Below are 24,134 nucleotides of genomic sequence, written 5' to 3' on the forward strand. Positions count from 1 at the left end.
TGTGCAGTAGCTGCACTTCCTTTCCCACCCCCAATACCAGACAGTGATGCAGCCTATCAGAATGCTCTCCATGGTATACCTGTAGAAATTTTTGAGTGTTTTAGTTGACAAACCAAATCTCTTAAAACTTCCAACGAAATATAGCCACTGTCTTCCCTTCTTTATAAATGCATCAATATATTGGGATCAGGTTAGATCCTCAGAGATCTTGACATTCAGGAACTTCAAAATGCTCACTCTCCACTTTGATCCCTCTGTGAGGGTTGGTTCATGTTCCCTCATCTCACACTTCCTGAAGTCCACAATCAGCTCCTTTGTCTTACTGAGTGCAAGGTTCTTTCTGCAACACTACTTAACTAGCCGGTACGTCACACTTCTGCACGCCCTCTCATCTCCATCTGAGATTCTACCAGCAATCAACAAGTTTATAGATGGTATTTGAGCTATACCTAGTCACATAGTCATGGATATTGAGAGAGTAGAGCAGTGGACTAATCACACACCCCTGAAGTGCGCCAGTGTTGATCGTCAGTGAGAAGGAGATTTTAACACCAATCTACACAGGCTGTGATTGTCCAGTTAGGAAGTCAAGGATCCATTTGCAGAGGAAGATACAGAGGCCCTGGTTCTATAACTTATCGATAAAGCATGTGGGAATAATGGTGTTAAATGCAGAGCTATAGTCAATGAAGAGCACCCTGACATAGGTGTTTGTATTGTCCAGGTGATCTAAGGCCATGTGAACAGTCATTGAAATTGCATCTGCCATAGACCTATTGTGACGAAAGGCAAATTGGAGAGGGTCCAGGTGAGGCTGGAGTTCATTCTAGCCATGACCAATCTCTCAAAGCATTTCATCACCGTATATGTGCTGCTATAATTGTTGCCTTTTGGAAGCAGTTGGCAACTTCGGACCATAGCAGTGAGAAGTTGAAAACTCCCATTAGTTGTTTGGCACAAGATTTCAGAGCCTTACCAGGTACTCCATCGGGGCCTGCCAAGTTTGTAAGGGTTCACCCTCCTTAAAGACAGCCTTATATTGGCCTCTGAGACAGAGATCACAAGGTCACCGGGTGCATCAGGGATCTTCACAGCTGTAGTTATATTCTTCCTTTCAAAGCAGGCATAGAAGGAGTTGAGTTCATCTGGTAGTGAAGCATCATTGCCATTCATGCTATTGGATTTCACTTTGTAGGAAGTAATGTTTTGCAAACCCTGCCAGAGTTATGTGCATCTGATGTCACCTCTAATCGCGCTCAGAATTGTCTTTTTGCCCTTGAAGTAGTCCTCCACAAGTCATACCTGGTTTTTTTGAACAGACCTGGGTTACTAGCCTTAAATGCCACAGATTTAGCCCTCAGCAGATGGCATACCTCTTGGTTCATCCATGGCTTTTGGTCTGGGAATGTACAGCAAGATTTTGTAGGCACACACTCATCCACACAGGTTTTAATAAAGTCAGTAACAACTGCAGCATACTCATCCAGACCCGAGGATGAATCCCTGAAAACAGTCCAGCCCACCGATCCAAAGCAGACCTGTAAGTGCTCCTGTGTTTCCCTTGTCCATACCTTCTTGGTCCTCACTATTGGTGCTGCAGTCTTCAGTCTCTGCCTATAGTCAGGCAGTACAGCTAGGTGATCAGACTTCCTGAAGTGAGGGCGTGGAATAGCATGGTAGGCATTCTTGGTGGTGATGTAACAGTGGTCCAGTGTGTTGTTTCCTCTGGTATTGCATGGTAGGTATTCTAGAAGAAGGTCACTCTCCTGATTTTCTCTTGCTCTTTAAAATGGCGTTCAACCCAGATAAGTGTGAGGTGGTTCATTTTGGAAGGTCAAATATGATGGCAGAATATAGTATTAATGGTAAGAGCTATACCTATCTACAGTGTGGAGGATCAGAGGGATCTTGGGATCCGAGTCCATTGGACATTCAAAGGTGCTGCGCAGGTTAACTGTGTGGTTAAGAAGGCATACAGTGCATTGGCCTTCATCCACCATGGGATTGAGTTCAAGAGCCGAGAGGTAATATTACAGCTATATAGGACCCTGGTCAGACCCCACTTGGAGTACTATGCTCAGTTCTGGTCATCTTACTACAGGAAGGGTGTGGAAACTATAGAAGGGGTGTAGAGGAGATTTACAAGGATGTTGCCTGGATTGGCGAGCATGCCTTATGAGAATAGTTTGAGTGAATTTGGCCTTTTCTCCTTGGAGCAACGTAGGATGAGAGGTGACCTGACAAAGATGTATAAGATGATGAGAGGCATTGATCATGTGGATAGTCAAAGGCTTTTTCCCAGGGCTGAAATGGCTAACATGAGAGGACACAGTTTCAAGGTTCTTGGAAGTAGGTACAGAGCAGATTCAGGGGTAAGTTTTTTATGCAGAGTGGTGAGTGCGTGGAATGGGCTGCCGGTGATGGTGGTGGAGGCAGATACAATAGGGCCTTTTCAGAGACTCCTAGGTAGGTGCGTAGAGCTTAGAAAAATAGAGGGCTATGGGCAACCCGAGGTAATTTCTGAAGTAAGTACATGTTCGGCACAGCATTGTGGGCCAAAGGGCCTGTATTGTGCTGTAGGTTTTCTATGATTCCCTGTTTCTATGTAAAATCTATGGCTTGAATTTTGCTCTTTGCTCCCAGGTGTGGGAGCCTTTATTAAACCGTCACCCACCGTTGCAGGGTTTAGAGCAGCAGCGTCTATGCCAAGGAGTCTTACTATTAACTGAAGGGTCCGTGGACCCCAAGTTGGGAACCCCTGATTAGACAGTGGGTATATCATGTCGCTCGCTGCTTATAATTTTTACTTTTCCTCATTCCTAAAATATGCTAAATAATATTAGAGGTAATGGAAGTCAAAGCAACGTAGAATTTGACAAATTTAAAAAGAAAAAGTAGAACAAAAAATTGATTCCATATAATCACCAGCAACAAGTTAATCTGAAGCTGTAAATTGCTTAAAATTGACCTCTACAAATCAAAGTCAAAACTCTGTCCACTCCTGTTTTCCTGACCAGCATAAATAGAATCGCTTCTGACAATAGGATAAAGAAAACAGTTAAGTTCTCTTGGGGCAAAGAAAAGTACAGATCAATCCAGCTGCATTTTTTTTTAGGATTATAGAGCAGCCCAAATATTCCCACTGTACTCCCACCTGTTGATCATATGTCCAGCAAAACAAAGAAAGAATGTGCCTTAATTGTAAATTGCAACTAAAATATTCCTTTTATGCCAATGCTTGAATAATTTTGTTATTGACCCAGGGCAGAGCACTTATATGGTTTACTGCTTAAACAGCTTAAATCCAAAATGAATTTGCAGCACATGATTAATGATAGGGATATTGTGAGAGATCTTTCTTCAAACAATCTGATAAAAGCCACATGCAAAGACAAGTTTAAGCCTCCCTGTAGAGCTGACAGTGCATTTCATGCATTCTACACACTTTCCAGTCTCTCCGTCATACCCTGGACAAAAAGTATATTTTGCATTATAATAATAACCATACATATTACATCGTGGCATTATACTAATTCTGATAGAATGGAATTGTGACTGCACAGTGCTCATCTGATAAATATTGCACTTTTTAATATAGTTGCTATATCTTGTTATTATATAATCATGACATCAAAATTCATCTATGAAACCAACTAGGTTTTGACCTTATCTAAAGGAATGAGGATAGAAAAGAAATAGAAGTGCTTGTGGAGGGACCATTTGCCAATTGTGGTAAGTTTCAAGTTAGTCCTGGATAAAAATAATGTTATTCCTTAATTTATGTCCCAAAGGTGGGTGAAGGTAGGTTTCGATAGTACAAGACTGGTCTTGGCATAAGTATAGATTAAGAAGATTGGGAGCAGCTGTATGTGGGACAACAATGATCAATAAGTGAAGACGTTTAAAAGGGAGACAGGGTGCAATGTCAACATGTCCCTGTAAGGGGCAGACACAAAGATACTAAGCTCAGGAAACCCTGGTTAACAAAATATAGTCAAACTTTTTCAGTGAAAAGAAGGACTGGTATCGAATGCATCCTTTGAGGTATACAGGAGAGAACAAGAAAGGAAATAGGAGAGAACAAAGGGGTCATGAAATGAATTCAACATGAAATAAGACTGGAAACTATAGAGCAGTCAGCCTTAAATCAATGTTAAGGGAGTTGTTGGAGAAGATTCTGAAGGGCAGGATTTATGTTCACTTGGAAGACAGAGATTGATTAGGAGAAGTCAGCATGACCTTGTGCAGGGAAGATCATGGCTTACCAATCTGATTCTGATTCTTGTGCAGGTAACAAAGAAAACTGAAGAAGCCAATGCGGTAAATATGTTTTATACGGACTTCATCAAGGCTTTCAACAAGATCCTACATGATAGGCTGGTTCAAAAAGTTAAGGTGTATTGGTTCTGAAGATTATTGACAGACTGCATATGAGGTGGAGGTTTGTGATGGATGGGTGTTTTTCTGACCAGAATTGGACAAGTGAGGAATAATGGTAGCATACTGGTTAGCGCGACGCTATTACAGCTCGGGGTGTCGGAGTTCAGAGTTCAACACCTGTGTCCTCTGTTAGCAGGTTTGCATGTTGCTTGCTCTGTGTGTATGTGTGTGTGTGTGTGTGTGTGTGTGTGTGTGTGTGTGTGTGTGGATTTCCTCCGGGTGCTCCGCTTTCCTTTCACAACCCAAAGACATACTGGTTGGTAGGTTAATTGGTCATTGTAAATTGTCCTGTGATTAGGCCATGGTTAAATCAGTGGGCCAACCAGCAGTGCTAAGGGCCAGAAGGACCTATTTTGTACTTTATCTTTAAATAAATGAAAGTGGTGTACCACGGGGATTGATGCTAACATCTTTACTATTTGTAATATATATATATATAAATCACCTGGGTGTGAGTGTCTGTGGTCTGAATAGAAATTTTCGAGACAACACCAAAAAAATGGTGGAGTCACAGAAAGGAAAAGTTGTTAAGGATACAGTGAAGCATGTGCAAGATTACACTCTGTGGCAGTATTGGCAGAGTGCTACATAGCCAGGATTGTTGTCTTTCAGATAAACATTAAAATGGAACTCCTTTCTTATGTGGAAGTAAAATATTCCATATTAGTCAACAACAGAAGGATCTGGGAATATAGATCCATAATTCATTGAAAGTGATGCCACAGGTAGATAGGGTTGTAAAGAAAGCTTTTGGCATATTGGTCTTCATAAATTAAAGTACTGAATACAGGAGTTGGTATGTCATGTTGAACTTGCATAACCTGTTAGTGATCCCTATTTTGGAGTATTGTGTGCAGTTTTGGTCACCAACTGTACCTACAAGAAAGATATCAATAAGATTGAAAGAGCTCACAGAAAATTTAAAAGGATGTTGCTGGGACTTGAGGGCCTGAGTAATAGGGAAAGGTTGAATTGGTTAGAACTTTATTCACTAGAGTGTAGGTGAATGAGAGGAGATTTGAAAGAGGTATACAAAAGTATGAGGGGTATAGCAAGTGTAAATTAAAGCAGACTTTTTCCAGAGTTGAGTGAGACTAGAACTAAAGGCCATGGGTTAAGGGTGAAAGATATAATATCTAAGGGGAACATGAGTGGGGACCTCTTCACTCAGAGGGTGGTGAGAGTGTGGAACGAGTTGCCAGTGAAAGTGGTAGATGTGGGTTTGATTTCACCATTTAAGAAAAATTTGGATAGGGACATGGATGGGAGGGGTATGGAGTGCTAAGATTTGGATACAGGTCGATGTGTCTAGGCAGATTAATGGTTCAGCATAAACGAGATGGGTTGAAGGCCTGTTAATGTGCTGTAGTGTTCTACGACTCTATAGCAGTAAAGGAGATTATGTGACCAGGATCAGATTGCTAAACAGCAGAGTTCACAGTGCAACAACTGGTTGCTGCATTTCTAACTTTGCAGCAGTGACTACAAGTCAAAAATTTTCATTCACTATAATATGATTTGAGTACCCAAAAACAACATAAAAGGTGCTATATAAGTGAAAGCATGTCTTTCATTCTTTTTTACTTAATGTCCATGGAGTAAACTAACTGTCTGACACATTACTATGATCATTCATATCCTCGTCCAAAATTTGCAATACCAAAAGGAATTCTTATAACAGAGACACATTACACAATAGTACTGCAGGGGAAATATTTAATTTAGCAGATAAGATGGGTCTCTAAGAACTGACTGTGGTTTTGTTTGTGATTAATTAGCTAAATTATAATGCATCAAAACAGCAGGATGCATTTGAGGACAAAACATGGATTTGAGAAGGGAAGCTAAACAGTACGAACTGGAAGACAGTGGCAATAACTGAGAGCCCCTATAATGTGATGTTTATACAGTCTTTGGGGATAACACTTTCAAAGAGATGCTGCTGGCAGGATGGGCTGAATGGAGTCCTTCTGTATTTCTATCTGACAGTTGATTTTCCTGTTCCTAAGTTTTCCCTAGAACACCACACAACTCAACTGTATTTGTGCTGGAAAGCAGCGAAGAAAGCTGGGATCTTATTATACACATCATAAATCTTTCAAGATACACAGTGGCCTGCAGTAGCTACCGGTGTAGATCCAGCTCCAGATTGCAAAACCTCTGTGCTTGATGAGGAAGGAACAAGAACGGCATTGGATCCCCTTTTTTCTTTCCGGAATTTGGTGGAGTGAGGAAAGGCAGCTATCTGAGCCATTAGCTAAGTGAATCAATCAGTAGAAGTGCATTTCAGAGGCTACATCTTTTAATTGTTGTCAATGTCTAATTATATTTTGGGAACCTTAATTGGCTTAATGGACAACACATGTCCAGTCAAGGGAGCTGATGTACTTTATAAGATTTGATGCACTGTGTAGTTAACTGCCAAAAACATAGAACAACTCATTCATATACAGTATAGCATTGAATCAATTTTTTATTCTCTTTATATTAACAAATTATTTGTTGTTCCAACATAGCTGAAAATGCGAACAGTTAGTTTAGCTCAATCTTGGTACGCTCTGAATCAGTAAATTTAAGTTAAAAGTCAATTTACTATAGTACCAGAGGAAACCATAATACTGAATTGTTGGAGGTGTTGATGTTATAGTTTGTAACTCCAAAACGCAAAACTAATTAAAAGAAAATCATGGAGGTGGGAGGTGCATGTCTTAGTTTTGATTTGCTTAGTGAGGCATGCACTTATGACGTGGTGACATGATGATGTATGCCATTTATGTACTTTTACATATAAACTGTAATGCATTACATAAACAACAGAGAACGCTTAATCAAATATTAAATATTAAATACACAACAATCCTCTCTGCTTAGCTATAAACTCCAGTTCAATATAATATGCAACTCAACTCAAATATGTAACGCATGTATATCTACTACAGGTCGACCTTCACTAATCCCACTATCTGTAATCCGGTTCCTTTGATAATCCGGCACTGATCATGCTTAATGTGATCCTTCTGTAATTCAGCATTTTCACTAATCCGGCACTCCTCAGGTCCCACTGGTGCTGGATTAGTGAAGGTTGACCTGTATACAATACAACAACTATATACATATCCACAGCATAGAAAATTTTAAATTTTCCCAATCAGGTGTAAAGATTTAATCACTGTGGAGGATTTCTTACTCTTATGGGATAGGGTCTTTCCTGACAAGGGGAGGTAAGACTTCTGGCTATGAAACAATATCAGAATCTGGGGCCTCCTCCACAGTGGTTGTAGGAGTTGACTCTGGGATGGCAGAATGTAGTTCTGACCGCTCTAGGCCCCTTTCTTCTGTAACAATTGACTCTACTCTCTTCAACTGATTGTTATGTCATCTCTAGATGACATCCATTGTGCAGGAGAATGGTCCAGTTCTGTCCTTAATCTTTCCAAGTACCCACTTTTGATCACCTCTGTAGTTCCTCGCCAGGACTGTTTGTGCTGTGGTGAAACATTGAAATTCTTTGTTTGAGGAGCACTCAATCTGTCTCAGCTGTTCGTCCTGCATACTCCTTCAGGGACTGGGTTTGAGAAGATCCAAGCGTGAGCACAAGGGATGACCCAGGAACAGTATAGCTAGTGAGCTATTGGTTGTGGAGGTTGTTGCATTCTGCTATGCAAGGAGGAAATTGGTGAGCTTCTGATTCAGTGTTAGTGTAGTCTGTTCCATTAACATTGCTCACAGTGTGTTCTTTAGATTCCAGATAAACCGTTCTGCCAAGCCATTTGTAACTGGTTGGGACGGTGCAGATGTAATATGGCTTATTCTATTCATTTTCAGGAATGACTGAAACTGTTTTGCAACAAACTGTGGTCCATTGTCACTAAATGTTCTGGAACACCATTCTTTGAGAAGAGGCTTCTCAACATATCAGCATTGTTTAAGGCTGTAATGGAGGCTATTGGGAACAACTCTGGTTATTTTTGTAGCTGAATGGTCCCGCAAAATCCACATGGATCCTCTGCTATTGCAGGTCATTTCCAGGAATGGAAAGGTGCTGCTCTTGCCATCTTCTGGATGTATTGTCATCCTGAAAAGTGCATGGCAAACTGCTCAATCTGCTAATCTATCCCAGGCCATCAGACAAAGCTTCAAGCCGATGCTTTCATTTTGAACACGCCTAGATGACAGGCATGTAGCTCCTCAAACACTTTACTCTCAGGTTGGATGGTACAACAACTCTCAATCCCCACATAAGGTAACCTCTGTCAAGGGCAAATCATCCCAGTGTTGGTAAAAATGGGGGAACAGCACATTCCAGCTATTTTGGGTGGCCCTGTAGACCTGAGACAGTGTGGAGTCTTTTCTGGTTTCTCTTTGGATCATCTGTGCCATAATAGGGAGACTTTTCATTTGCATTGGTGATAATACATCAAGATTGGTGTCCTCCTTTGTAAATTTTTTCAGTTACTTCCTTTTCTGGGGGTAAACAGGATAATCCATCAGCATTTCCATGATTGGCTGTCCTTTTGACTTCAATCTTGTAATTGTATCCTCCAAGAAACAGAGCCCACCTCTGCATTCGTGCTGCTGCTGTTAGTGGAATACCCTTCTGTGGATTGAAAATGGGCACCAGTGGTTTATGATCAGCACTGAGGTTAAACTCTCTCCCATACAAATACTGGTTGAAATGCTTTACACCTCAAGCCAGACTCAAGGCCTCTCTGTCAATCTGTGCATAATTTTTCTCTACAGCAGTAAAGGAACGTGATGCAAAGGCTGTGGGGCATTCACTTCCATTACTGATAACGTGACATTACCATAAGGCAAAGCACACAGACAAGTTCACTTGACAATCAATCATTGATCATAATGAGTGAATACTATGTCCAATGTCACTATTTTCTTTGCTTTTCAGAAAACCACCTCACACTGCTTTGTCGATTGCCATTTCTTCCCAATCTGTAGTCATGAGTTCAAGGACTGGAGGACAATAGCCAGGTTTCGCAGGAACTTGTTATAGTACTTGACAAATCCTGAAAAAGACTGTGACTGTGATACGTCCCTTGGGCTTGGGCAATTCATCACTGCTTGGAGTTTCTCAACACACTTGGTAAGTCATGCTTGGTTTTAAAAATTCACACTTGTTGCATTGTGCTCTGAGCCTGTAATCTTCTAATCTTTTGAACACTGCACAGTCTTGAGATTTTGGAGATGTTCCTTGTCATCCTTACCAGTAACTATGATCTCATCCAGGTAACAATGAGTGCCTGGGCAGCCTTGCAGCACCTAGTCCACAGTTTTCTACCAGAGTGCAGGTGTAGATGCTACTCCAAAAATAAGGCTATTATAGTGATAAAGTCCTTTGTGAGTTATGGTGAGAAACGCTTTAGACTCTTCTTCCACCTACATCTGTAGGCAGGCCTCAGCCAAGTCACTTTACTGAAGTGTTCCCTCCAGGAAGGTTTGCAAGGATATCCCCTAACCTAGGCAGAGGATACTGATCTACCTTCAGTGCTGGATTGATGGTGAGCTAAAAATCACCACAAATCTTGACAGACAGTCTTTTTTGCTACTAGAACTGCTGGCATTGCCCAAGGGCTTCACACAACCTTGGAAAGAATTCCATCATGTGATCTTGCTCACTGGCTACTTTATTGTGGATGGTATAAGAAACTGGATGGGCTTTGTAAACCTTTTCTATTTGATATTATTTTACCCTTGATGCATTTGAGTTTTCCAAAGCCATCCTTGGACACTGTTATGGCATTATCCAGTACATTTCTTAGTTCACTTTCAGTAAACTCTACTGCAGAGGATGTGGCGTGAAACTGGTGGATGGATGTCCAATCAAGGTGTAGTTGTTTCAGCCAATCACAGCCCCACAATGCTGGCTGGCCCTCCTGTTTTTACCACAGACAAAACCAATGTTCATTGTCGTATTTCACTGTTATGAATATCATTCCCTCAGGAGTTATCTTTTCTCCAATATAAATTCTTAGTTGTATATCTGCAGGTTTCAGAGTTCTGTATCTTTGAAATGCCATTCAAACTCATTTTGTGGAATGACTGAAACAGCTGAGCCTCCATCCAATTCTATTTTAATGAAAATTTTAATGCAGATTAGCCCCCTTCTTAAAACAGCAACTGGATTTTTTTTTAGCTTTTTCCTTTTCCTGTGCAGTTCATTTATTTTTGTCTGCCCAACATATTTGTGTTCTACTTTGTTGAATTTACTGTAAGTTTCACCTTTAAACCTGCATTGGTCTGCTGTATGTGAGCCCTTAACACCATTTGTTCAGCCAGGCAAGCCTTTGTCTAGATACTGCAATTTGTTAATGCTCATTTTCATTCCTGACTGCAACTCGATGGCATCTCTGCCTAAAGCATTCTGCAATCAACAATGGTTTCAGTTCTGAATGTTCCTCAACACCTTCATGATATCAGCAAGGCTCATTTTGGTTGTTTGGTTAAAGTGGTGAAACTTCTAAGCAAACTGTATGCTTTTCCACTTACTACACTCAGCAAAACTGGCACTCATTTCTCATTGGCTATTTCATTTGCTTCCAAATACTGCTTGATTCACTCAGAGTACATCAGCCAGTTATCTTTTGTGCAATCGAACACATCAATCTTTCCAATGTAGCCAGCCATTTCAGCTCCTTCTAATAATTTATTATTATCAACCAATACTCACTGTTTGTGAACCAGTGAATTTGTCCATTTTCTGCCTTTTTAAAAACTTGAATGTCTTTCTCCTCTTGCAAAGAAAAATAAATACGTGCTGCAATACTTTAAAAAAAATTCAAATGTCTCACTGCACTGTTTTAAAAACGCAATCATTTCACTGCACTTCAACAAGTAGGTAGTTGTCTTGGTTTCTTATTCCTGCTAAATAGTAACAATGATGGAGAAAAATTCTCAGTCATCAAAGCTGAGCTGATACTTGTTAACTTGTGTCATAAATGCACCTTATTATTTGTTAATTTACGACTGGTAATAGTACTTTAGGTTAGGTGTGTGAGTTATAGCACTGTGTTGTATACTTTAGTCCAGAGGATCACTGTTTCATCTAGTGGTACACATAGGTATGGTTGAATAACAATATACTGAACTTGTACTTGCATTTGAACTTGATACTGAAAATAGCAACACTGATCAACGTCTTTCTCAGGACTGTTTCCACTCTAATGCAAGACAGAATCAGAATCAGAATAAGTGACATACGTCATGATTTTTTTTGTGGCAGCAGTGCAATGCAAGACATAAAAATCACTATATGTTACACAAGTAGAAAATAGTGCAAAACAGAACTAATGAGATAGTGTTCATGGGTTCACGGACAGTAGAGAAATCTGATAGCAGAGGGGAAGAAGCTGTTTTGAAAATACTGCATGTGATTCTTCACTGTCCTATACCTCCTCCCTGATGGTGATAACAAGAAGAGGTCATGTCCCAGACGGTGAGAGTCCTTAATAGATGTTGCCTTGTTGAGGCACTGTCTCTTGTACACATCCTCGATGGTGGGTTGGTTGTGCTCATGATGGAGCTGGCTGAATCTGAAACCTGCAGCTTTTTCAATCCTGTGCATTGGAACCTCCATAACAGATGGTGTTACAACCAATTAGAATGCTCTTCACCATATGGCTGTAGAACTTTGCAATAGTCTTTGATGACATTCCAAATCTCCTCAAACTCCTAATAAAGTGGCTGGTGTGCCTTCTTCATGATTGCATCAATATGTTGGACCAAGTTAGTTCCATTAAAATGTCAATGCCTATGAACTTAAAGCTACTCACACTTTCCATCATTGACCCCTCAAAGAAAACACAGGTGTGTTCTACTAATTTCCTTTTTCTTAAGTCCACAATTAATTTTTTCTCTCACTGATGCTGAGTTCAAGATTATTACTATGACACCATTCAACCAGCTGATTTAACTCACTTCTGTATGTCTCATCGTCACCTTCTGAGATTCTGCCAACAACAGTGGTATCAACTGTGAATTTATAGATGGCATTTGCTTAGCCACAGTCACGAGCAAAGAGAGAGTAGAGTAGTGTGTTAAACATACATCCTTGAGGTGCACATATGTTGATTGTTAACAAGGATATGTTATTACTGATCCACACTGACTGTGGTTTCCTGAAAAGGAAATCAAAAACCTAGTTGCAGATGGAGGTACAGAGGCCCAGATTTTTAAATAGTACTGAGGGGATGATGGTGTATGACACCAGCTGTAATTGATAAACAGCATCCCGATGTTCGCCGAGCAGAGACAATGAGATTGCATTCACTGCAGACCTGTTGTGGTGGTAGGAAAATTATGGAGGGTCCAGGTCCTTGCTTCGGCAGGAATTAATTCCAGCCATGACCAACCTCTGAAAGCACTTCAACTGAACAGATGTGAGTGCTACCAGTCAATAGTCATTGAGGCAGCTCACCCTGGTCTTCTTGTGCACCAGTATGTTGGCTGCCCTTTCCATGCAGATGGGAACCTTCAAGTACAGTAGCAAGAGGTTAAAGGTTAAAGATGTTAAAGAGGTTAAAGATGTCCTTATCCTTAGGTCGCTGGTGAGTTTGATAAATGTGTCCGGGACGGATTCCTGTCACAGTATGTTAACAGGCCGACAAGGAGGAATGCCATACTAGATCTAGTATTAGATAACGAACCGGGTCAGGTCACAGATCTCTCAGTGGGTGAGCATCTGGGGGATAGTGACCACCGCTCCCTGGCCTTTAACATTATCATGGAAGAGGATAGACTCAGAGTGGACAGGAAAATTTTTAATTGGGGAAGGACAAATTATGAGGCTATAAGTCTAGAACTTGCGGGTGTGAATTTGGATGATGTTTTTGCAGGGAAATGTACTATGGACATGTGGTCGATGTTTAGAGATCTCTTCCAAGATGTTAGGGATAAATTTGTCCCAGTGAGGAAGATAAAGAATGGTAGGGTGAAGGAACCATGGGTAACAAGTGAGGTGGAAAATCTAGTCAGGTGGAAGAAGGCAGCATACATGAGGTTTAGGAAGCAAGGATTAGATGGGTCTACTGAGGAATATAGAGTAGCAAGAAAGGAGCTTAAGAAGGGGCTGAGAAGAGCAAGAAAGGGGCATGAGAAGGCCTTGGCGAGTAGGGTAAAGGAAAACCCCTAAGGCATTCTTCAATTATGTGAAGAAAAAAAGGATGACAGGAGTGAAGGTAGGACCAATTAGAGATAAAGGTGGGAAGATGTGCCTGGAGGCTGTGGAAGTGAGCGAGGTCCTCAATGAATACTTCCCTTCAGTTTTCACCAAAGAGAGGGAACTTGATGATGGTGAGGACAATATGAGTGAGGTTGATGTTCTGGAGCATGTTGTTATTAAGGGAGAGGAGGGGTTGGAGTTGTTAAAATACATCAGGATGGATAAGTCCCCGGGGCCTGACGGAATATTCCCTAGGCTGCTCCACGAGGTGAGGGAAGAGATTGCTGAGCCTCTGGCAAGGATCTTTATGTCCTCGTTGTCTACGGGAATGGTACTGGAGGATTGGAGGGAGGCGAATGTTGTCCCCTTGTTCAAAAAAGGTAGTAGGATAGTCCGGGTAATTATAGACCAGTGAGCCTTACGTCTGTGGTGGGAAAGCTGTTGGAAAAAATTCTTAGAGATAGGATCTATGGGCATTTAGAGAATCATGGTCTCATCAGGGACAGTCAGCATGGCTTTGTGAAGGGCAGATCATGTCTAATGAGCCAAATAGAGTTCTTTGAGGAGGTGACCAGGCATATAGATGAGGGTAGTGCAGTGGATGTGATCTACATGGATTTGAGTAAGGCATTTGACAAGGTTCCACATGGTAGGCTTATTCAGAAAGTCAGAAGGCATGGGATCCAGGGAAGTTTGGCCAGATGTATTCAGAATTGGCTTGCCTGCAGAAGGCAGAGGGTCATGGTGGAGGGAGTACATTCGGATTGGAGGGTTGTGACTAGTGGTGTCCCACAAGGTTCGGTTCTGGGACCTCTACTTTTCATGATTTTTATTAACGACCTGGATGTGGGGGTAGAAGGGTGGGATGGCAAGTTTGCAGACGACACAAAGGTTGGTGGTGTTGTGGATAGTGTAGAGGATTGTCGAAGATTGCAGAGAGACACTGATAGGATGCAGAAGTGGGCTGACAAGTGGCAGATGGAGTTCAACCCGGAGAAGTGTGAGGTGGTACACTTTGGAAGGACAAACTCCAAGGCAGAGATCAAAGTAAATGGCAGGATGCTTGGTAATGTGGAGGAGCAGAGAGATCTGGTGGTACATGTCCACAGATCCCTGAAAGTTGCCTCACAGATAGATAGGGTAGTTAAGAAAGCTTATTGGGTGTTAGCTTTCATAAGTCGAGGGATAGAGTTTAAGAGTCGCAAGGTAATGATGCAGCTCTATAAGACTCTGGTTAGGCCACACTTGGAGTACTGTGTCCAGTTCTGGTCGCCTATAGGAAAGATGTGGAAGCATTGGAAAGGGTACAGAGGAGATTTACCAGGATGTTGCCTGGTTTAGAAAGTATGCATTATGATCAGAGATTAAGGGAGCTAGGGCTTTACTCCTTGGAGAGAAGGAGGATGAGAGGAGACATGATAGAGGTATGCAAGATATTAAGAGGAATAGATAGAGTGGATAGCCAGCGCCTCTTTCCCAGGGCACCACTGCTCAATACAAGAGGACATGGCTTTAAGGGAAGGGGTGGGAAGTTCAAGGGGGATATTAGAGGAAGGATTTTTACTCAGAGAGTGGTTGGTGTGTGGAATGCACTGCCTAAGTCAGTGATGGAGGCAGTTACACTAGTGAAATTTAAGCGACTACTAGACAGGTATATGGAGGAATTTAAGGTGGGGGGTTATATGGGAGGCAGGGTTTGATGGTCGGCACAACATTGTTGGCCGAAGGGCCTGTACTGCGCTGTACTATTCTATGTTCTATGTTATGCATTCCAGCTAGTTAGTTGGCACAGATTTGTCTTCAGCACCCTGCAGATACACGATCAGGGCCTGATGTCTCTCAAGGGTTCACGCTCTTGAAGGATCTTCTGACATTGGCCTCTGAGACAAATGTTGTGGGCATTTGCAGAGATGTAGTTTTATTCTGCCTTTCAAAGCATGCATAAGGGCATTGAGTTCATCATGGAGGAAAGAATCACTCCCAATTATGCTGTTTGTTTTTGCCTCAGAGGAAGCAATGGCATGCAAACTCTGCCACAGCTGTTTTGCATCTGATTGTGTCTTTACATTCACATGAAATTGCCTTTTCTTTCTCATGATAGCCTTCCATCGGTTGTACCTGGACTTCTTATAGGGTTCTGACTCATCGGTCTTGAATGCCACCGATCTACACTACAGCAGACTGTGAATCTGCTGGTTTATCCAGGGTTTCTGGTTCAGGAGTATTTGGTATGTACTGAAAGGTGTGCACTCATTGATGCGGTCAGTAGGTGCCATGCCCCACTTGCTCTGCTCAGTTGTACACTTACAATTTTACTTGCTGGAAGAACAAGAACTATCCCATAGGTGCACTATAACAGTCTTTGGGGACAAGTTCTTTGTTTAACTCTGTCTTAATAATAATATAGGTTGCATATCATGATTTTTTGGCCCAACTTCTGCTATTAATTAAGTAACACGAATTGCGCACGTTGATGACATGATTACGTGTGCAACAAGAAATGGTGAAATGACTGACATTAGGGTGAAATATGTCAGGATATACTGTTCCAAATCCATGATGGAAGAGACTTCATGAAGAAAAAACATTGCCAAATTCGCTTTTTCCTCTTTTGTACATAAAAAAGAAACGATTTTCTCTAAATTCCTTTCTCACTCCCACTGATGAGTACCATTTTTCTCCTCATTGTAATTTGCTCTGCTCTGTGTTACATCATCTCATTCTTAGTTACACTGTACCCTAACGAGACTTGTTACTTGTGTACCCATCTACGCTCTGTCCGCCAGAGAAAGCAGGATCTCCCAGTGGCCACACATTTTAATTCCACATCCCATTCCCATTCTGACATGTCTATCCACGGCCTCCTCTACTGTAAAGATGAAGCAACATTCAGGTTGGAGGAACAACACCTTATATTCCGTCTATGTAGCCTGCAACCTGATGGCATGAACATTGACTTCTCTAACTTCCGCTAAGGCCCCACCTCCCCCTCGTACCCCATCTGTTACTTACTTTTATGCACACATTCTTTCTCTCACTCTCCTTTTTCTCCCTCTGTCCCTCTAAATATACCTCTTGTCCATCCTCTGGGTCTCCCCCCACCCCCCCGTCTTTCTTCGCGGACCTCCTGTCCCATGATCCTCTCGTATCCCCTTTTGCCTATCACCTGTCCAGCTCTTGGCTCTATCCCTCCCCCTCCTGTCTTCTCCTATCATTTTGGATCTCCCCCTCCCCCTCCAACTTTCAAATCCCTTACTCACTCTTCCTTCAGTTAGTCCTGACGAAAGGTCTCGGCCTGAAACATCGACTGCACCTCTTCCTACAGATGCTGCTTGTCCTGCTGTGTTCACCAGCAACTTTGATGAGTGTTGCTTGAATTTCCAGCATCTGCAGAATTCCTGTTGTTTGCTCTTCCCCCTGAGTTCACTGTGATTCCATTAGTTGCTGAGCTGAGGAGCTGGACACCCTTCTCGCAAAAAAAAAAACAAAATTCCTGGAAGAACACAGCTTCCATAGAGGAAAATAGACATCTGTATTTTGGGACGAGACCTTTCATCTGGACTAAGAGTATGAAGTGACTCCACTTGGACACATTCCATATCTGGTCTACGATCTCATGTCAGCCATTGCTGCCATTTCTCAGTGAAAGAGATAGAATTCTAATGCGGCTTGACAGGATGGGTGCAGAAATAATGTTTCTCATTACTTGGTTGTCTAGTATTAGGGGCTACAGCCTGAAAATAATGCGAACTGAGTTGAGAAAAAAAAATGTCTTCAGAGAAAATAGTGTATCTTGGAAATTCACTGCACATGACGTCTGTGGAGATATAGTCACTTAGTATATTCAGAACAGAAAATTATGGATTTTTAAATAATGAGGGAAACGAGATACGGGATTTGTACAGAAATGTGGCATTGAGGCGGAAGATGAATCAAGATCTTATTGAAGTGCATGCAGGTATGAGGGGCAGAATAGTCAATGATGGTTGCTCTTTTCTTAACAGGTCATCGGCCTTCATTTGAAAGGCAAGTTGAGGTTAACGTTTTGAATAGTTTTCATTCTTTTATTGTGTATTTAAGTTTTTATTTAATTAGCAACCATGTATTATGCTTCTAAGTATTTTCATTTTTAATGTTAGATATCTCTGATTTGGAGAAAGTGAACAGAGCTTTGGAAAGCAGAACAATAAATTGTCTACTATATAGAGCGTAGTCCAAGCAAATGTGAAACTTTTTTTTAGTTGTCTCACCCACATTTACCCACGTAGAGAAAATATACACAATGTTTTTGAAGTGAAAATGTGTTAACATTGCATAACAATACATAACAATTTAATTACATTTAGCCTTGCTCAATTCATTCATTACAAATTGTCTATTAGTGGAAAATTAAGAACATCCTTTTATACCAAAGTCTTACCTGAGTGATCTAACTCTTGTCCAGCATATCAAATTAATTCACCTCAATAGAAGCTGACAGTTTTTGCACAAAATAATCTGACTGTCCTCCCAGTTTACCCTACTATCCTTTCTGTGATATGAAGCATTCACAACCTTAGTTGCTGAATAGATAATACATCCCAAATTCACCTAAGGTCCCCACCTTCATAGATCTGTCTAAAGCCAATTCAGTATGTTTTGTATGACACCAATAAAAGGGCTGAGAATTCGTGTGTAAAATAAAGTCCACAGAACCTATTTAACATCCCAGCTGTAGTACTAAAGACCTGTACTCCCGAACTTGCTGTGACCTCTATCCAAGCTATTCCGGTAAACTTAAAACACTGGCATCTACGTAACATTTTGGAAAATTGCTCAGGTTTGTTCTGTTCAATGACCAGGATAAATCCAATCAAGCCAGTAACATCGATGACCATCTTGCTACTACATTTGTGCAGGAGGTACAGGAGCCTTAGATCCCACAGCACAAGGTTCAGTAATGGCTACAACTCTGCAATCATCAGGCTCCTGAATCAATATTTATAACTTCACTCACCACAACTCTGAACTAAGTCCACAACCTAAAACATGTTCTTAGTATTTTTTATTTTTTATTTGCACAGTTTGACTTTTTCACATTGGTTGTTTGCTATTCTTTGGTTACGTATTTTTTCACACTATATTTCTTTATTTTCCTGTAAACATCTGCAAGAAAATTAATCTCAAGGTATCATACCATAATCTGTATGTACTTTGATAATAAATTTACTTTCACTTTGACTTAGGATCAACTGCATTGCACCAGACCTCACCAAATTTGCTGTGATTGAATTTGGAGATGATCTCAGGATGAAACATAGAGGAGCAGAAGTATGTTTCCGGGAGAAAAAGTGGGGTGAAGCTATAAAGGGATTTGGAAATGAGGAGTACAACCTTTAAACCGATTTAATGTTTAATGAGACAATGATGATTGTTTCAGAATTGGACTGCCTGAGGCAGAGTCATGATATAGCACAGAAACAGATCCTTCAGCCTGAATGGTTCATGCTGATCAAGATTTCCATTTAATCTAGACCTATTTGCTCACATTTGCCCTATAGCGATCTAAATCTTTCCTATCCATGCAGCTATCTAAATGGCTTTTAAATATTGTTAATGCAACAGAAGTGTTCCAATAAAGGTTGAACTGAGCATGTAGAGATTAATATGTGGTTTCATGCATGTGTAAGGGGTTTCTTCTTTTATGTTACTGCGAAGGCTAACAAAATGGCTTCTTTGTTATGTTATAATTAAAATGGCTTTTCTGTAATAATAACCGCTGAGACAGTGTTTCTCTCTCTAGCAACTTGTTTGGGTTATAATTACTGATAACGAGAACTGTATTCATTTGCTAAGCAATTGGGATAGATGTTATTCTTTCTTGTGTGTCTGTAAGCTATTGTTCTCAGGCTTTGAGGGGGAAGGCGCAATGGGGACATAGAGAGGAGACGTGATGCTGTAAGCTGGCCGACGGCTCAGACCCCGAGTGGGAGTCCGAGGCCCAGGGTCTTCGGCGAGGAGAGGAGACGAGGACAGACTCCTGTGGAGCGTCTGGTCAACCATCGTGGTTGGTCCCAGGCGATTGGAGGCAATCAAATGGTGGAAAGAAGACTCCGTTAATTGAGCTCTAACTGTTGTGCACGAAGTGGTTGAACTTTGATAAGTTTGGTGCCTTTTATTTTCCTTTTGTATTTTATCTCTATTAATTACATAGTTCCAGTAAGATCTATAAAGTGTAATCATTTAATCACATATGGTGTATTGTCTGTTATTTGACGGGGTGGGGTACATCACACAGCATCCACACAAACTTGATTACCCAGTTTGGTGGGGCCAAAGGCTGCTCCCTCTAGACGAAAGTGAGTTGAGCGAGCCTGAGGCTTACCGGGGGGGGGGGGGGGGCTACACATGTTTTTGTGTCAAAGTGACAAGTTTATAAAACATGGAGTCACTTTCAGACCATTGGAGAAGTTTGGGAGTCAGTAATTGGAGTAGGTCCACTGATAATGTCTACAATCAATGTGTCACCAATTTGTGATCTAGACAATTGCATGTGGATGTCAGCCTGAACGTTCTATCCCTGTGGCTTCACCTATCAGCACCTACAGTGCCACAGCCATTCTCTGTAGTGGAGCAGCCTGCAAGGAACAACTAGATTTCGGGGATAGAGCCCAAGATTCCAAGCCGGGCCACCCTGATTGGCTTTTAATGTTCCACTGCCGCCACAGTTCTTTTAAAGTATTTCTAAATGCACATGATAACAAAAAAAAATTAAAATGGCTGGAAAAGATTTAAATAATCTTAAAAGTTCTTAAAAAGTTTAAGTTTTTAAGTTAAGTAAAATAAATTAACATTGAGTAAAATAAATAATTTAAAAAATAGTGTAGCTGCGTTTACTTTTTCCAGTGCATGTCAGTGACCCTATTCAAATGAAACAGTGTATTAGGCCTCTCAACACAGTATTTGGTGCTCCATCCTTGGACTCACTGCTGAGTCTTATGATGTAAAGGGAGGTCAAGTGCACTGATATTTGATTTTCACTGTGGTCTTGACCAATGCAATGCAAATCGAAATCTGGAACATGTTAACCTGAACACTGTAACCAGCAAATTGTTCTCCATGGAACCATCAGCAAGCAATCAGCACAACCCAGTCCATGTAGTTGTACGGAAATTTCCACCATCGAAAAGGTGGTTAATAATTCCTTCGTGTTGCAATGTGCAGGTGATTTCCTGCTGACAGGTCTGCCTATACAGTCAATTGTGTGTGTGTACCAAGTTCTTCACCAGTATATCTCCAGCTGTAAGTAGCCCCCTGGGTGTGCACATTTGTATGAGACACCATTTAAAAACTAACCTTAGAGCCCCAAAAACATGCAAAATACTCTGAATTTCTGTATCTAGTGTTCTTAAAAACAAAGGAAACTGTCAGATTTATATAGAAATTCAAAATGTAGATCAATATTAATTTGATCTTCAATTAACTACCTTTAAACAAAATTATTCCTTTAAGTATAAATGTAATCTTGATTAAAAACATATGCTGTTGGAGATCATTCTCAATTACAGTCCACAGTCTAATGATTAATGCTCCCCTGGGGAAAAAAAATTCTTGCATTTTGTTTAAAATTTATTGTTTTAAAACATTTACCTAATTATAGTTAATTCTCAAGCCTTTACCCATTTTAAGATTCAATTTTCATTCTTTTTTCAGTATTTTAATTTTAGTCCTGTTAAAAATTAGCTGCAAGGAACTTTAAAAATTAACTTTGAAACAAATGAAAATAACTCAAGTGAAAAAACATCCTCCAACACAGCTTAAGGGTATCATTAGCATTCAAAAAACATTTTTTACTGTATATATTACCAGATAACTACCTTGCTTCTCCAAATATACCAGCAGAAATGAATCTCAATTACTATTAGGAATTTTGTTTGTTTGGATAAGAGTTGCACTTAGATAGATAACACTGTAACCGCATCAAAGAGTAGTCTGTTGATGTAGAGAAAAATTGAATCTCCAGATTTGCTCTTTCCTAATCTTTTAAAACAAGATCAGACAGGAGAGTTTTTGGCTTCTGACCTTTGCACTTTGAATTCCAGGTTTGCTTTGTGGGGATTTCCATGTCTCAAAATCAGTTCCTTTGTTCTAAGTTTTGTTTGGATAACTGGAGAATTTTCAGCATTATCAAAACCTCTGGTTTTAACTTAATGCCAAATCATTATTTCTAAACATTTTGTTTTAAAATAAGATTTTTGTTTTTAATTCTGCATTCTAATCAAATCAAATCAAGTTTAATTATCATTCAAACCATTCAAACAGCTGAACCAGACAGCGTTCCTCTGGGGCCAGGGTGCAAAACATTCAAAATAGTAAGCAAACATTCAAAATATTGAGCAAAGGAGCATATCCACTCAAAAAATATATATAGTCCAGGACTCTGAGCGACAATATCCATCAATCGATGGTCTAGTGTGCTGGCTGTGCACAGACACATGCAATTCAGCCTGTCATTCCAACTTTGGATTGTAAAGGAACAGTGGATGTTTGCTAAGTTATAAATACTAAAGTGCAGAAATAAAGTACAAAGTCTGTCAAAGAACACTTGTGAAGTTTAGGTGTTTCCTGTAAGTAGTCTCATATAATCAAGCAAATCTTCACTCTTTTTAAGTGATTTTTACTAGATAATAACAGTCTTAAAATGGAAAATACAATCTTCTTATTCTATTAAAACCAAAGATATAGTCACTGCCAAATTTAGGTTTGCAAAACAGTCACTACAGAAAACAAAACACTCAGAGACGTATCAAGCAACAGACGCAAAATGCTGGAGGAGCTCAGCAGGCCAAGCAGCATCTGCGGAAAAGAGTGCTGTTGACATTTCAGGACGAGACGTTTCGAGCCAGACTGAATGGTCTCGGCCCGAAACATCGACTGTTTACTCTTTTCCATAGGTGTTGCCTGGCCTGTTGAGTTCCTCCAGCACTTTGTGCATGTTGCCTGGATTTCCAACACCTGCAGATTTCCTCTGCTGGAGACGTATGAAGTATTAGAAAAGAAAACAAATCTATCAATGCTAGAAGATTGATTTAAAAACAGAAAATATTAGAAATACTCATCATGTCAGGAAGCATTTGTAGGAAGAGAAACTGATGTAGTATAGAATGTTAGTTTACCATGAAGTTACTGTCCAGAACTTCAAAATTAGACAAGCTAATTCATAGTGGACTGAGTATTTGACCATTTTCTTACCTCTAAGATTTGCTATTTGGCTATTCTAATGACTTCCAGGTATCTCTCAGCTTCAATCCTGTACTGACTTCAGATCACCTCATGCTCTGCTCCCAAAATTCCACAATGTTTCAATTCTTTATCATCTTGCATTCACAACCTAAGATTGCTAAGAAAATGAGAAGCAGATGTTGGGTGATGAGGAATTGGATCAGGCCCCAACATGGTATTTTAAGAAGTGAGGAAAAGAACGTGTGTTTGTTGCTAACATTGTAATAGAGAATGCAGAATGCAAGTATTGATGAGGAGAGATATTTGCATCCCTTCTCATTTTAATTTCTTTGAACTTCCTTAAAGCTTATTCATCTTCATGTTATGACAGAAGTCATTGATCTGAAAGGTTCATCCTACCTTTCCCCTTTCAGAAATGTTGCCAGCGTGCTTCATACAGTGAATTGTAAAAGTATTCAGGCCCCAACCCTTTGTTCACATAAATGATAATTACAGCTAAGGATTTTGATCAACTTAACTGAGAACGTTTTTTATCATGAATCACATGCACCTTTTTTCACAGTGGAGCCCTAAAAACAGGGAAAATTCTAAAGCAAGAAAAACTAAATATTCAAAAGCTGAAATGTCAGCAGTTCAAAAGTATTCATCCTCTTTTGTTCAGTACTTAGTTGAACCACCTCTCACAGCTATTACTAACAGTAGACATTTTGAATAAGTCTCTGTTAGCTTTGCACATTGTGATGGTGCAAGATTTGCCCATTCCTCTTGTAAAACGGCTCAAGCTGTGCCTGGTTGGTTGGGAAGCAGCAGTGGACAACAATCTTGAGGTCTTGCCAAAGATGTTTGATGGGGTTAAGATCAGGACTCTGACTGGGCTACTCAAGAACATTAATTTTCTTCATTTGAAGCCATTCTTCATTTGAGACCTCTTTTGGGGCAGGTGTGACCTGAACAAAAAGGACGGGTTGCACTTGCATCTCAGGGGGACCAATATCCTGGCAGGTAGGTTAGCTAAGGCTACTGGGGAGAGTTTAAACTAGAATTGTTGGGGGGTGGGAACCGAACTGAAGAGACTGGGGAAGAGGAGGTTGGCTCACAAATACAGAAAGCTTGTAGACAGTGCGAGAGGGAGGATAGGCAGGTGATAGAGAAGGGACACACTCAGACCGATGGTTTGAGATGTGTCTATTTTAACGCAAGGAGTCTTGTGAACAAAGCAGATGAGCTTAGAGCATGGATCAGTACTTGGAGATATGATGTACAGAAACTTAGATGGCTCAGGGACAGGAATGGTTGCTTC

General features: G+C 40.6%; 1 protein-coding gene across 17 annotated transcripts in view; it reads right to left on the reverse strand.

Moving 5' to 3' along the window:
• Positions 1 to 24,134, reverse strand: part of fggy (FGGY carbohydrate kinase domain containing) — a 346,341-nt gene that overhangs the window by 50,693 nt on the left and 271,514 nt on the right. For 3 of the 17 annotated variants that reach the window (XR_011888003.1, XR_011888002.1, XR_011888005.1), the window contains exon 14: positions 22,844 to 22,991. The exons of 13 other annotated variants lie outside the window; for them this stretch is intronic. Coding sequence is in view for 1 of the 4 variants with exons in the window: in XM_072273808.1 (XP_072129909.1) it covers position 9,037 (1 nt within the window). In the remaining 3 variants the exon portion in view is untranslated. Of the gene's footprint in view, positions 1 to 6,926; positions 9,038 to 22,843; positions 22,992 to 24,134 lie in introns of those variants that run through there. One more of the 17 variants, XM_072273808.1, reaches the window with a different exon arrangement.

Source organism: Mobula birostris, chromosome 12 (genome assembly GCF_030028105.1).
Source record: "Mobula birostris isolate sMobBir1 chromosome 12, sMobBir1.hap1, whole genome shotgun sequence".
Taxonomy (NCBI): Eukaryota; Metazoa; Chordata; class Chondrichthyes; order Myliobatiformes; family Myliobatidae; genus Mobula; species Mobula birostris.